The sequence below is a fragment of the Perca fluviatilis genome, chromosome 24 (assembly GCF_010015445.1).
Source record: "Perca fluviatilis chromosome 24, GENO_Pfluv_1.0, whole genome shotgun sequence".
In the NCBI taxonomy this organism is placed as follows: Eukaryota; Metazoa; Chordata; class Actinopteri; order Perciformes; family Percidae; genus Perca; species Perca fluviatilis.
Window position 1 is genome coordinate 21,068,875 of NC_053135.1, and position 13,415 is coordinate 21,082,289.

At 43.0% G+C, this 13,415-nt stretch overlaps 2 protein-coding genes across 4 annotated transcripts in view; one reads left to right on the forward strand and one right to left on the reverse strand.

Moving 5' to 3' along the window:
• The window catches only part of LOC120554011 (CD59 glycoprotein-like), a 92,018-nt gene extending 90,470 nt beyond the window's left edge, over positions 1-1,548 (forward strand). Inside the window, 2 exon segments of the mRNA XM_039792559.1 lie at positions 871-925; positions 928-1,548. Coding sequence (XP_039648493.1) covers positions 871-925; positions 928-995 — 123 coding nt within the window. The 3' untranslated portion in view covers positions 996-1,548.
• Positions 1-6,381, reverse strand: part of dytn (dystrotelin) — a 109,318-nt gene extending 102,937 nt beyond the window's left edge. For all 3 annotated transcript variants that reach the window (XM_039793679.1, XM_039793677.1, XM_039793678.1), the window contains exons 1-2: positions 6,271-6,381; positions 1,650-1,745 (exon numbers count right to left, since the gene is read on the reverse strand). The gene's annotated coding sequence lies outside the window, so the exon portion shown is untranslated. The remainder of the gene's footprint in view (positions 1-1,649; positions 1,746-6,270) is intronic.
• Positions 6,382-13,415: the final 7,034 nt, after the last annotated feature.

The following is a 13,415-nucleotide window of genomic DNA, read 5'->3' on the forward strand; positions in this document are numbered from 1 at the left end:
TTTTGTTCATTGAATGCTTTATTCAGTGCAAACATAACCGAGAATGTAGTTTAAACTCAGTAATGATGGTATGTTAGGATATTACTGTCGCTCTGTTGAAGGAGAACGTCCCACTGTACTGTCGTTACGCAGATCAGACATCTGATGGACTTTGCTGCTCCGTAGTTAAGTGAAAGTAGGTCACCTTGTAAAACCTACCAGCAGGGCACCATTTACAGAGGGCATTTAAATGTATCTCTAATCGTTTCTATGTTAACTGTTGGCCCATAGTAAGAGATATGACTTACCCCCCCCCCGCCCCTGAGCTACCCCCCCCGACGACAATATCATCGTCCATCATGATGTTTTACTGTAAACATCGTCAACTACCAATTTAGGGGACATCGCCCAACCCTAGTTGGTTCTAGTCCCAGACGCTAGGCTGGTTGGTTCAGGTCCCAGCTGTTGTTCCCATTGGTTCTAACTACAGTTCTGTTGTTCCCATTGGTTCTAACTACAGTTCTGTTGTTCCCATTGGTTCTAACAGCAGTCCTGTTGTTCCCATTGGTTCTAACTACAGTCCTGTTGTTCCCATTGGTTCTAACTACAGTTCTGTTGTTCCCATTGGTTCTAACTACAGTTCTGTTGTTCCCATTGGTTCTAACTACAGTCCTGTTGTTCCCATTGGTTCTAACTACAGTTCTGTTGTTCCCATTGGTTCTGGTCCCAGGTGTTGTTCCCATTGGTTCTAACTACAGTTCTGTTGTTCCCATTGGTTCTAACTACAGTTCTGTTGTTCCCATGGGTTCTAACTACAGTCCTGTTGTTCCCATTGGTTCTAGTCCCAGCTGTTGTTCCCATTGGTTCTAACTACAGTTCTGTTGTTTTCAGGTTTCCAGTTTTACCTTCAAGTGCTGCAACTCCGACCTGTGTAACTCCGCCCCTTCTTGTCAGCAGCAAGCTCTGTGATTGGTCTGCTGGCCGCGGCCGCTGTGACGTGGTGGTGCGTCCACTGATACACCACCACAACAACAACAACAACAGCAACTACAGCAGCTTCGCTAACAGCCAATCAGAATCACACAATGTTACAACTAATCTCATCTAGTTCAAGATGTCGGATAACAGGGTCAAAACAGACAGACAGGCAGAGAGACAGACAGGCAGGCAAGCAGGCAGACAGACAGAGAGAGAGACAGACAGACAGGCAGAGAGACAGGCAAACAGACAGACAGACAGAGAGAGAGACATACAGACAGACAGGCAGAAAGACAGACAGACAGGCAGAGAGAGACATACAGACAGGCAGGCAGACAGACAGACAGGTTGATTTGGAGAATGCTGACAGCTCTCTTCATGGTGGAAACTTTAACAGCTTTATATGTTTATATTATTAAAAGATTTAATATCCTTAAAGTCATGTTTCATGGAACCATGGTAACCATGGTATCTGTGGGTATCAGCTGTTTGACAGGAAACAGCGTCTCTAACTACAGACCTTCAAAATAAAAGAGTCTTTAATAACTTGTCTGATTTAAATCAATAAATGGTGACAAACTGGAAACACTCTCTTCTTCGACTGATTTTTTGGGACAGGAGATGGTTGTCCTCACGTTTCTGGGGACAGGAAGTCAATGTTTTTAACTCATGACTTTCAAAATAAAACTCACCTGAGTGAAACATGGATGTGATGTTTCCTGACGGACTTGAAGGCAGCAGCAGCAGACAGAAGGCGGTACACTGCCCTCTGCTGGATCATCTGTGACCTGCAGGACCAAACTCTGGTTAAAATCTGCTATATTATACACACACACACACAGGACACAAACACATTTACACATTTACACACACACACACACACACACACACACACACACACACACACACACACACACACACACACACACACACACACACACACACACACACACACTGACAAACGACCACACTGAAAGGCAAGTATTGACATTATGTTGAAAATATCACAGATTCATGTCCCCCAGGCATTGATCCTGATAGCACTATACAAGTGGATGAATCTGAAAATGTTTTCTGCAGGATAACATGTAGTACTGGTATTATTCCAGTAACATGTAGTACTAGTACTATTCCAGTAACATGTAGTACTAGTACTATTCCAATTATAATCAACAACAGACCACACAAAGTGGTGAATAGAGGGGCAATACTTAACAACCTAATTGGAATTAAAACTACCACTGCAATGATAGAAAAGGAGACGAAAATTAGATGTGGATTACTAAATATCCGATCTCTGTCTTCGAAAGCAGTACTAGTAAATGAATTGATATCTGATAATCAAATTGATCTATTCTGTCTTACTGAAACGTGGCTGGGCCATGAAGAATATGTTAGTCTAAATGAAGCGACTCCTACCAGTCATATTAATACTCAAATTCCTAGAGGCTCAGGCCGAGGAGGGGGAGTTGCAGCCATATTTGATTCAAGCCTGTTAATTAACCCTAAACCCAAACTGAATTATAACTCTTTTGAAAGCCTTGTTCTTAATCTTCAACATCCAACACGGAAATCAGAACAGCCAATTATATTTGTTGTTGTCTACCGAGCTCCAGGTCCGTATTCTGAATTTTTATCTGAATTCTCAGAATTTTTATCAAGTGTAGTCCTTAAATCAGACAAAGTACTTATTGTAGGTGATTTTAATATCCATGTGGACGTTGACAATGATAGCCTTAGTACTGCTTTCAACTCATTACTGGATTCAATCGGTTTCAGTCAGACTGTGCACAAGGCGATGCACTGTTTTAACCACACCCTCGACCTTGTGCTGGCATATGGTATTGAAATTGAGGACTTAAGAATATTTCCGCAGAATTTGGTATTATCAGATCATTTTTTAATTACTTTTGAATTCTTGCTACCTGACCATACTAAACTAGATAATGGCTTCTACACTAGATGCCTATCTGACAGTGCTATAGCTAAATTTAAGGAAGATATTACAACAGCATTTGACTCTATGTCGTGCCTTAGAATAACAGAGGACCTCTATGTTAACCTCAGTCCCTCTCGGGTTGATGCATTTGTGGACGGCGCTGCGACTTGCCTACGGACGACCTTGGACTCTGTCGCCTTCCTCAAAAAGAAGACGATGAAGCGAAGGAAAAAAGCTCCTTGGTATAACGAACAAACTTCGCAGATTGAAACAAGTCTCGCAAACCTCGAGGGTAAGTGGCTCCACCAAAGTGGAAGAATCCCGTCTGGATTGGCAAGAAAGTCTCAAAACCTATAGGAAGGCCTTAAGAAAAGCCAGATCAGACTATTACTCTTCACTAATAGAAGAAAACAAGAACAACCCAAGGTTTCTTTTCAGCACTGTAGCCAGGCTGACAGACAGTCATAGCTCTACTGAGCCATCTATTCCTCTAGCTCTGAGTAGTGATGACTTCATGAGCTTCTTCAATGATAAAATTATAACAATTAGAGATAAAATTAATCACCTTTTGCCCTCAACTTCTAACAGTTCATCTTTAAATACAGGACCGCTAGAACGAACGACTAATCCGGACATATACTTAAACTGCTTTTATCCTATAGACCTTCAACAATTAATGTTAAAGATATCCTCAGCTAAGCCATCTACCTGTCTCTTAGACCCCATCCCAACGAGGCTACTCAAAGAAGCGTTACCCGTGGTTACCACTTCATTACTAGATATGATCAATATGTCTCTATTAACAGGTTATGTACCGCAGTCATTTAAAATAGCTGTGATAAAACCTCTTCTGAAAAAACCGACCCTGGATCCTGAGGTCTTAGCAAACTATAGACCTATATCTAACCTTCCCTTTCTATCCAAGATCCTTGAGAAGGTGGTTGCTAATCAGTTATGTGATTTTCTACATAGCAACAGTTTATTTGATGATTTTCAATCAGGATTTAGAAAGAATCATAGCACAGAGACGGCACTGGTGAAAATTACTAACGACCTTTTAACTGCTGCAGACAAAGGACTTGTCTCCATTCTTGTTTTACTAGATCTTAGTGCTGCTTTTGACACTATTGATCATACAATCCTGTTACAGAGATTAGAACACTTAGTCGGAATTAAAGGAACTGCACTAAAATGGTTTAAGTCTTATTTCTCTGAGCGATCCCAATTTGTTAACATTAACGATAAACCCTCCAAGCACGCCAAAGTCAGCCATGGCGTTCCTCAAGGCTCAGTGCTTGGACCAATTCTATTTTCCTTATATATGCTTCCTCTAGGACATATTATTAGGAAACACTCAATTAATTATCACTGCTACGCAGACGATACCCAATTATATCTGTCAATTAAGCCAGATGAAAGTGGTCAGTTAGCAAGACTTCAAACGTGTGTTGAGGATATAAAATCCTGGATGACCCACAACTTCCTGATGTTAAACTCAGACAAAACGGAAGTTATTGTGATAGGACCAACGCACTGCCGAACTTCGTTTTCGAAAGATATAGCTACTCTGGATGGTATTGCCCTGGCCTCCAGCACTGCGGTCAGAAATTTGGGAGTTATTTTTGATCAGGATATATCCTTCAACGCACATTTAAAACAAACCTCAAGAATATCCTGTCTCAAAATGATGCTGAAAAACGAGTCCATGCATTCGTTACTTCTAGACTAGATTACTGCAATTCCTTATTATCAGGTTGCCCAAATAAGTCCCTTAAGACTCTCCAGCTGATCCAGAATGCTGCAGCACGTGTTCTGACGAGAACTAAGAGAAGAGATCATATTTCTCCTGTATTAGCTTCTCTGCATTGGCTTCCTGTGAAGTCTAGGATCGAATTTAAAATCCTCCTCCTGACTTACAAAGCTCTAAATGGTCAAGCACCATCATACCTAGAAGAGCTCTTAGTACCTTATTGTCCCACTAGGGCACTGCGCTCCCGGAATGCGGGGCTACTCGTGGTTCCTAGAGTCTCTGGAAGTAGACTGGGGGCCAGGGCCTTCAGCTATCAGGCTCCGCTTCTGTGGAACCAGCTCCCAGTCTGGGTTCGAGGGGCAGACACCGTCGCCACATTCAAGAGTGAAAACCCTCCTCTTTGACAAAGCTTATAGTTAGGGGTGAGGAGTTGCAGCGTCCACCTAACCCGGCCCACCTGCTTCTCCCTCGTAGTTAGTTATGCTATTACAATTCTAGACTGCAGGGGTTGCTGTTTCCTTCCTATGACACACTGAGCTGCTCTCTCTTCTCTACTTGTTACTTCTGTATGCATCCTGTCCCAGAATTGCTTGTTACTAATCTAGCTCTGGGGAGTTTACTCCCCGGAGTCCTTATGTTTCTTCTTCGCAGAGCTATGCTCTGTGATTCTCTGCAAATCCCGGCCGCATCCTGCTGCATCCTGCTGCATCCTGCTGCATCCTGCTGCATCCTTCTGCATCCACCCATGCTCTGCAGCGCCACGTTTCATCCCGCAACGCCCTGCTGTGATGTTCCTATGCACAGAGTAGTCTGGATCCGGTATAGGGGACTGCACTACTCAGTATGACACGATGTGCCCTGCTATGACATGAACTTCCACGATAACCTTCGACGTCACTGTGACCTTTAATGTGACTATTATCGCCACTGTTCATCACCCCCCCAACCGGCCCGTCAGACACCGCCTACCAAGAGTCTGGGTCTGCCGAGGTTTCTTCCTAAAAGGGAGTTTTTCCTTGCCACTGTCGCGATAGCCACTGCTAATGCTTGCTCTTGATGGAATTACTGTAATTGTTGGGGTTTTGGAAAGTGTCTCGAGATAACTTTTGTTATGATTTGATACTATAAATAAAATTGAATTGAATTGAATTGAAACACACACACACAGACACAAACACACACACACACACAAATTATCTGTTCAACTGCATTCGTTAGGTTGTTACACTGCAATGTTCCCCACAGTCCGACCTCTCACCAAACTCCATTTAAAAAACAGGTAAATTTACGTTCCTCCCCTTCAGTGGCGTTTACATGGCGCCAAAACATGTTTTTAAGAGCTTACACTACTGTTGGAAATGTCCTCATTAAATCTGCCCAAATGTATCGATCCTATGTATTGATAAGTGTACGTTTTTACTTAATGTTCCGCTAGATTTCAGCTTAACAAGCCAGGTAAACGTGTCACTTAACTTAACTAGATTTTTGAATGGAGTTTGGTGCGGCCAGACTTCGACAGCTTCACTGGAGTTTTCTCTTGTAAATACGGACATTAATCTGTTTTAATGTTAACGGTTATTAAAGCACCTGTATGTGTGACGTCACTTAACACGTTTTTAAATACCTGAAAGATGCTGGAAACACAACACACTATGACGTGATGGTTCGCCGCTCTGCTGCTGTTTACCTTCTGGGACTGATTACGTCCAGGTGCGCGTCATCACGTCTGCTGCTACTACCTGGTGTCAATAAAACTTTATTGATCTTTAAATAAACAGTCAGCTGGGGTGAGACCATAGATATATAGGGTGAGACACACACACACACACACACACACACACACACACACACACACACACACACACAGATACACACATATATACACACACACAGACAGACACACACGTACGCACACATATATACACACACAGACACACACAAACGCACACAGACACTCACACACACACGCACGCACACACGCACACGCACGCACGCGCACACACTCACACACACACACACACAGACACACTCACCACACACACACACACACACACACTCACACACACACGCACACACACAGACACACACACACACTCACACATTTTTTTAAAGAAGTTAAATAACTCCAAAGAAAAAATGAAAAAATGTTTTTTTTTTATTTCTTTATTTTGTGTACATCCAATCACAGGGTCAGAAGTTCAACGCTGAAGAAGATGACATCACTTCCTGTGGTCAGCAGGATGGAGATGATATCACTTCCTGTGGTCAGCAGCGAGCAGGACGAGAAGGGTCCAACTGCAGCTTGCAGCAGTCGCTCACGCCACGCCCCCGCTGGCACGCAACTTCCGACTTTCAGGGTTAGTTTACAAGACGCAGTTGTAACATGGCTGTATAAAGCCCATGTTGCAGGTTAACCACCACTGTTGATTAATAGGTACATATAGCACTCTATATATATATATATATATATATATATATAATATTTTCTTTTAACAATACGGTGATGACGTCATGTTGGGGAGACGTGTATCAGCCTGGTACTGTAACTATGGTGACTGACTGGGATGAGGAAGAGGTGTTTTTACTGTCAGTGAATAGCACCAAGTGAAAGTCAATGTTTTCTTTATATCTAGTGACAGTGATCATGTCGTTAGTTCAGATAAGTACCGGTAAACTTATCTAGATCTAGAAAGTACAAGGCATCATGCTAGCTATGTGCTAGCTATGGGCTAACTTGCCAGTCCCACCTGTGAACTCCGACAGTTGTAAACATATTGATCAGATATCTCACGTTTTGATGATAGCCTACTAGCTCCAGTAACAACATATTTGCCTGGTGTTTATGTATTACTTGGACGGGGATGTTGTTCAGCTTTTCACAAGTTTAGACAGCTAGCTAACGCTACGCCGACGTTTCGCTAACGTTAGCGTAAGAGCGTTAGCCTAGACGGCTAGGTAAATATTACGACTGCCTTCGGAGTTTCCTATATCTGCATCCATGTTGTCAACATAAGACCTGTGGCGTTAGTGCTCCTTTTGAACCATAATGTTATTGAATGAAACGTTAAACGAGATGGGTGAGTTTTTGTTAGTTACACACAAAGCTAACTGGCTATAGTTAGCCTGTACGTATGTTAGCGGAGATTAGCTAATGTTGCATAGCCAGCCAGCAGCTTCGGCAGTAGTTTCGACAAGCTAAGAACGACAGCTAACACATCCATGTGTCTCCATTTCAAACATCACTGCAGATGGACTGATTTTAGCAGGAGAGGTTGATTGTGGGCAACATACTGTTGCGGTTAGCTCGCCGAAACTACTGTCGATTGCCGAAGTTGCTGGCGGGCTACGCAACGTTAGCTAATCCCGCTAGCATACGTACAGGCTAACTATAGCCAGTTAGCTTTGTGTGTAATGTTACAAAAACACCTATTTCATAGGAGCGAAGCTTAATATTTCATTCAATAAAAGTATGATACAAAAGGAGTCATAACGCCACATGTCTTATGTTGACAACGTGGACGCAGCTCCGAAGGCAGTTGTAATACCGGTATTTAACTATTGCTGCTGCGCTAACGTTAGCAAATGTCGGCGTAGCGTTAGCTAACTAGCTAAACTTGTGAAAAGCCGAACAGCATCCCCGTCCAAGCTGTGTTCCACTTCCCTCCAATATTATTATACACATAACGAAGACACATTGACTTGGTCGAGACCAAAAGCCATATTTTTTCAGAACAGTGGCAGAAACCGGGACCGGGACAGCGCCAAAAAAGAAAGGGGCTTTTATTTTGAAGGCAAAGAAAACAAGGGGCAATGGGCGGGCCTGGCCGTGGCGTGAGCAACTGCTGCAAGCTGCAGTTGGACCCTATTGAGCAGGACGGCAGCGGCGCTCTCCTTCGCTTCCTGCAGCAACGCTGCTGCTCGTTTCTCAGTCTGCAGACAGACAGACAGACAGACAGACAGACAGACAAGCAGACAGACAGACAGACAAGCAGACAGACAGACAGACAGACAGACAGACAGAGAGACAGGCAGGCAGGCAGACAGACAGGCAGGCAGACAGACAGGCAGGCAGGCAGACAGGCAGACAGGCAGGCAGACAGGCAGGCAGGCAGACAGACAGATAGACAGGCAGACAGGCAGGCAGGCAGGCAGGCAGGCAGGCAGACAGACAGGCAGGCAGACAGACAGACAGACAGACAGACAGGCAGGCAGACAGGCAGACAGACAGACAGACAGACAGACAGACAGGCAGACAGGCAGGCAGACAGACAGACAGTTGATTTGTTTGTGTGGCAGTGTGTGCAGATTAGCAGTGTTTGTGTGGCAGTGTGTGCAGATTAACATTGTTTGTGTGGCAGTGTGTGCAGATTAGCAGTGTTTGTGTGGCAGTGTGTGCAGATTAACATTGTTTGTGTGGCAGTGTGTGCAGACTAACATTGTTTGTGTGGCAGTGTGTGCAGATTAGCAGTGTTTGTGTGGCAGTGTGTGCAGATTAACATTGTGTGGCAGTGTGTGCAGATTAGCAGTGTTTGTGTGGCAGTGTGTACAGATTAACATGTTTTTGTGACAGCATCTCAAGAGACAAAAGCTTCAAAAACAGAAAATAGCAACAGAAACTTTGGAAAAGGGCCAAACCCCAAACTGTGGCACAACAAAAGCATCAAAGTGGCATGAAAACATGGCCAATAAACTGCATGTATATAAATATAAATTGTCATGAAAATGTGACAAAAATCGCATGAAAATTGAATTTCCACCAAAATGATACATAAATGTTAGATATATGCTCAGAAACTGCACAAGAGAAAAATGTTGAAGGGTGTTGCACAAAAAAGGGCCAAATGTTGGAAAAAGCAGCCAGATCCTGTTACCATTGGTCTGAAGAGCATCTGGACCTGTTGTGGCTCCAGACCTCTGACGTTGGCCGACAGGACCCTGACCGAGGCCCGGTTCTACTATCCTAAAACCAGCTGGTCTATGTCAGGTTCTACCATCCTAAAACCAGCTGGTCTATGTCGGGTTCTACTATCCTAAAACCAGCTGGTCTATGTCGGGTTCTACTATCCTAAAACCAGCTGGTCTATGTCGGGTTCTACTATCCTAAAACCAGCTGGTCTATGTCGGGTTCTACTATCCTAAAACCAGCTGGTCTATGTCGGGTTCTACCATCCTAAAACCAGCTGGTCTATGTCGGGTTCTACTATCCTAAAACCAGCTGGTCTATGTCGGGTTCTACTATCCTAAAACCAGCTGGTCTATGTCTGGTTCTACTATTCTAAAACCAGCTGGTCTACAGTGCCTTGCGAAAGTATTCGGCCCCCTTGAACTTTTCGACCTTTTGCCACATTTCAGGCCTCAAACATAAAGATATAAAACTGTAATTTTTTGTGAAGAATCAACAACAAGTGGGACACAATCATGAAGTGGAACGAAATTTATTGGATATTTCAAACCTTTTAAACAAATAAAAAACTGAAATTTTACATCGTGCAAAATTATTCAGCCCCTTCAAGTTAATACTTTGTAGCGCCACCTTTTGCTGCGATTACAGCTGTAAGTGCGCGGGGTATGTCTCTATCAGTTTTGCACATGCGAGACTGACATTTTTGCCCATTCCTCCTTGCAAAACAGCTCGAGCTCAGTGAGGTTGGATGGAGAGCGTTTGTGAACAGCAGTTTTCAGTTCTTTCCACAGATTCTCGATTGGATTCAGGTCTGGACTTTGACTTGGCCATTCTAAAACCTGGATATGTTTATTTGTGAACCATTCCATTGTAGATTTTGCTTTATGTTTTGGATCATTGTCTTGTTGGAAGACAAATCTCCGTCCCAGTCTCAGGTCTTTTGCAGACTCCATCAGGTTTTCTTCCAGAACGGTCCTGTATTTGGCTCCATCCATCTTCCCATCAATTTTAACCATCTTCCCTGTCCCTGCTGAAGAAAAGCAGGCCCAAACCATGATGCTGCCACCACCATGTTTGACAGTGGGGATGGTGTGTTCAGGGTGATGAGCTGTGTTGCTTTTACGCCAAACATAACGTTTTGCATTGTTGCCAAAAAGTTCGATTTTGGTTTCATCTGACCGCAGCACCTTCTTCCACATGTTTGGTGTGTCTCCCAGGTGGCTTTTGGCAAACTTTAAACGACACATTTCATGGATATCTTTAAGAAATGGCTTTCTTCTTGCCACTCTTCCATAAAGGCCAGATTTGTGCAGTATACGACTGATTTTTGTCCTATGGACAGAGTCTCCCACCTCAGCTGTAGATCTCTGCAGTTCATCCAGAGTGATCATGGGCCTCTTGGCTGCATCTCTGATCAGTCTTCTCATTGTATGAGCTGAAAGTTTAGAGGGACGGCCGGGTCTTCGTAGATTTGTAGTGGTCTGATACTCCTTCCATTTCAATATTATCGCTTGCACAGTGCTCCTTGGGATGTTTAAAGCTTGGGAAATCTTTTTGTATCCAAATCCGGCTTTAAACTTCTCCACAACAGTATCTCGGACCTGCCTGGTGTGTTCCTTGTTCTTCATGATGCTCTCTGCGCTTTACACGGACCTCTGAGACTATCACAGAGCAGGTGCATTTATACGGAGACTTGATTACACACAGCTGGATTCTATTTATCATCATTAGTCATTTAGGTCAACATTGGATCATTCAGAGATCCTCACTGAACTTCTGGAGAGAGTTTGCTGCACTGAAAGTAAAGGGGCTGAATAATTTTGCACGCCCACTTTTTCAGTTTTTTATTTGTTAAAAAAGTTTGAAATAGCCAATGAATTTCGTTCCACTTCATAATTGGGACCCACTTGTTGTTGATTCTTCACAAAAAAATTACAGTTTTATATCTTTATGTTTGAGGCCTGAAATGTGGCAAAAGGTCGAAACGTTCAAGGGGGCCGAATACTTTCGCAAGGCACTGTATGTCTAGTTCTACTATCCTAAAACCAGCTGGTCTATGTCGGGTTCTACTATCCTAAAACCAGCTGGTCTATGTCTGGTTCTACTATCCTAAAACCAGCTGAGCTTTTGTACAAAAAGGCACTCAAAACTCTAGATTAAAAACACAAAAAAACAACTTTCTCTTATTCTCATTGCAAGATCTTAGAGAAATACTACTTACTGAGTTTTGATAATTTTTGAAAATCTTCCTCAATATGTTTAATTTATAAAGTACTACATGGCTTGGCGCCAGAGTTTATTAAATACAGACAGACCCAGATCACCGGAGCTGTTGTAAACAGGGACTGTGAGCTCCCCTCCTTCAGCCATAATGCACTATCTATTAAAGGTAGAGCATTATGGAACCCACTACCCCCAACGATAAGGGGATGTCCCACTCTGGCCACCTTTAAGAGCCAGGTAAAGGTGTGGCTCAGAGCTAACCACTCTGCATGTTGTACCGTATTAGCCCAGTAGAGTGTACTAATGAACTGTCCTGTTTTCCTTTTTGTTTCTTTCCGTTTTATAGCAAATGTTACTATTGTATATCTTGTGTCCTTTCTATTGTAACTTTAACCTGCCTAATGGACTACAGATGGAAATTAGCCCTTAGGCTACAATCTAAAAAATAAATAAATAACAAACTTCTACCTGGTAGTTTAGGACGTCTGTCAAACTGGAGTCAATCTTTAAAGTCATGACTTCAATGAATTTATGAAAGAATTTCATTGGTTGTAACCAAAGTGTAGGGTCAGAAGCTTCAGCTTATATCAGCCCCCCCCGCCTCTGACTCCCACTGCAGGAGAACACTGTATTAACGTTACTGTTTCAAAACCGGTGCATACCGCTCCAAACCAACAAACCGTAGTAATCTTCCCCCAGCGTTTAGTTTGGTTGTTGAACTGTGTGTAAAATGAGCTGTGACGTTAAATCACATGTGGAGTTATTCCTTCTGAGTGAACACAGTGAATCTGACTGCAGTAGATGTGAAAGAAATGCATCAAAGTTCTGCTAATTCAGCTCTGTTTAGGTCCGCTGTTGAGACGGCAAGTCGAGTGCTTAGGGACTGTCTATTTGCTGGATGGTTTCAAGGTAACGGTTGGCAGCTAACTTTACAAGCCCGTACTCTGGTGCCAAATCCTAACATGAGTTATCTCAACCAGAATCATTGAGAGCAGCCACAGTCTAAAGGTCAACTGGCAGCACTAGAGTCAGTGTTCAGTTTTTTAGCAGAGAAAAGTAAAGTATACTGTATAAGTTACTTCATTCAGATTCTAATAGTTCTATTCAACATGAGATGCCAAGATGCCTTTTTCCCAGATTAGAGCAATGGCCCCTCCAAATTTCTGTGCACGTCCCGGGATAGCACGCTGCTAGCAGATTGCCCTAACGCAACCTGAATATCAACACATGGCTGCACAAGTAATATTAAACAATATGCACATCTATCAGCTCTGCAATAAGAAACACAGCAACAGCAATATTATCAAGGTGATAATATCTCTCTCTCTAAATGTCATGTCACAACACAGGCTAATTCCACATGGTAGCAGAACACTTACTGAAGATAATGAGGTAGTAAAACCCATGACAGTTCAACAAGCTACAGAATAGTTTGCTCTTATGTTTCCATAAACTTCAACCAAGTCCCAAAACGAAAGAATTAAAAGAAGAAAGTCAAAAGAAGAAAAGTAGTAATACATGCTGTTCCATCCTCCCCACTGTCCTGTCTGAGCCGAAAGTCATGCCTCACTTTCAGGAGCCTCAAGGATAAACTGAAGGATTAAACACAAGGGTTTCCACACTGTAAAATAACACCATAATAT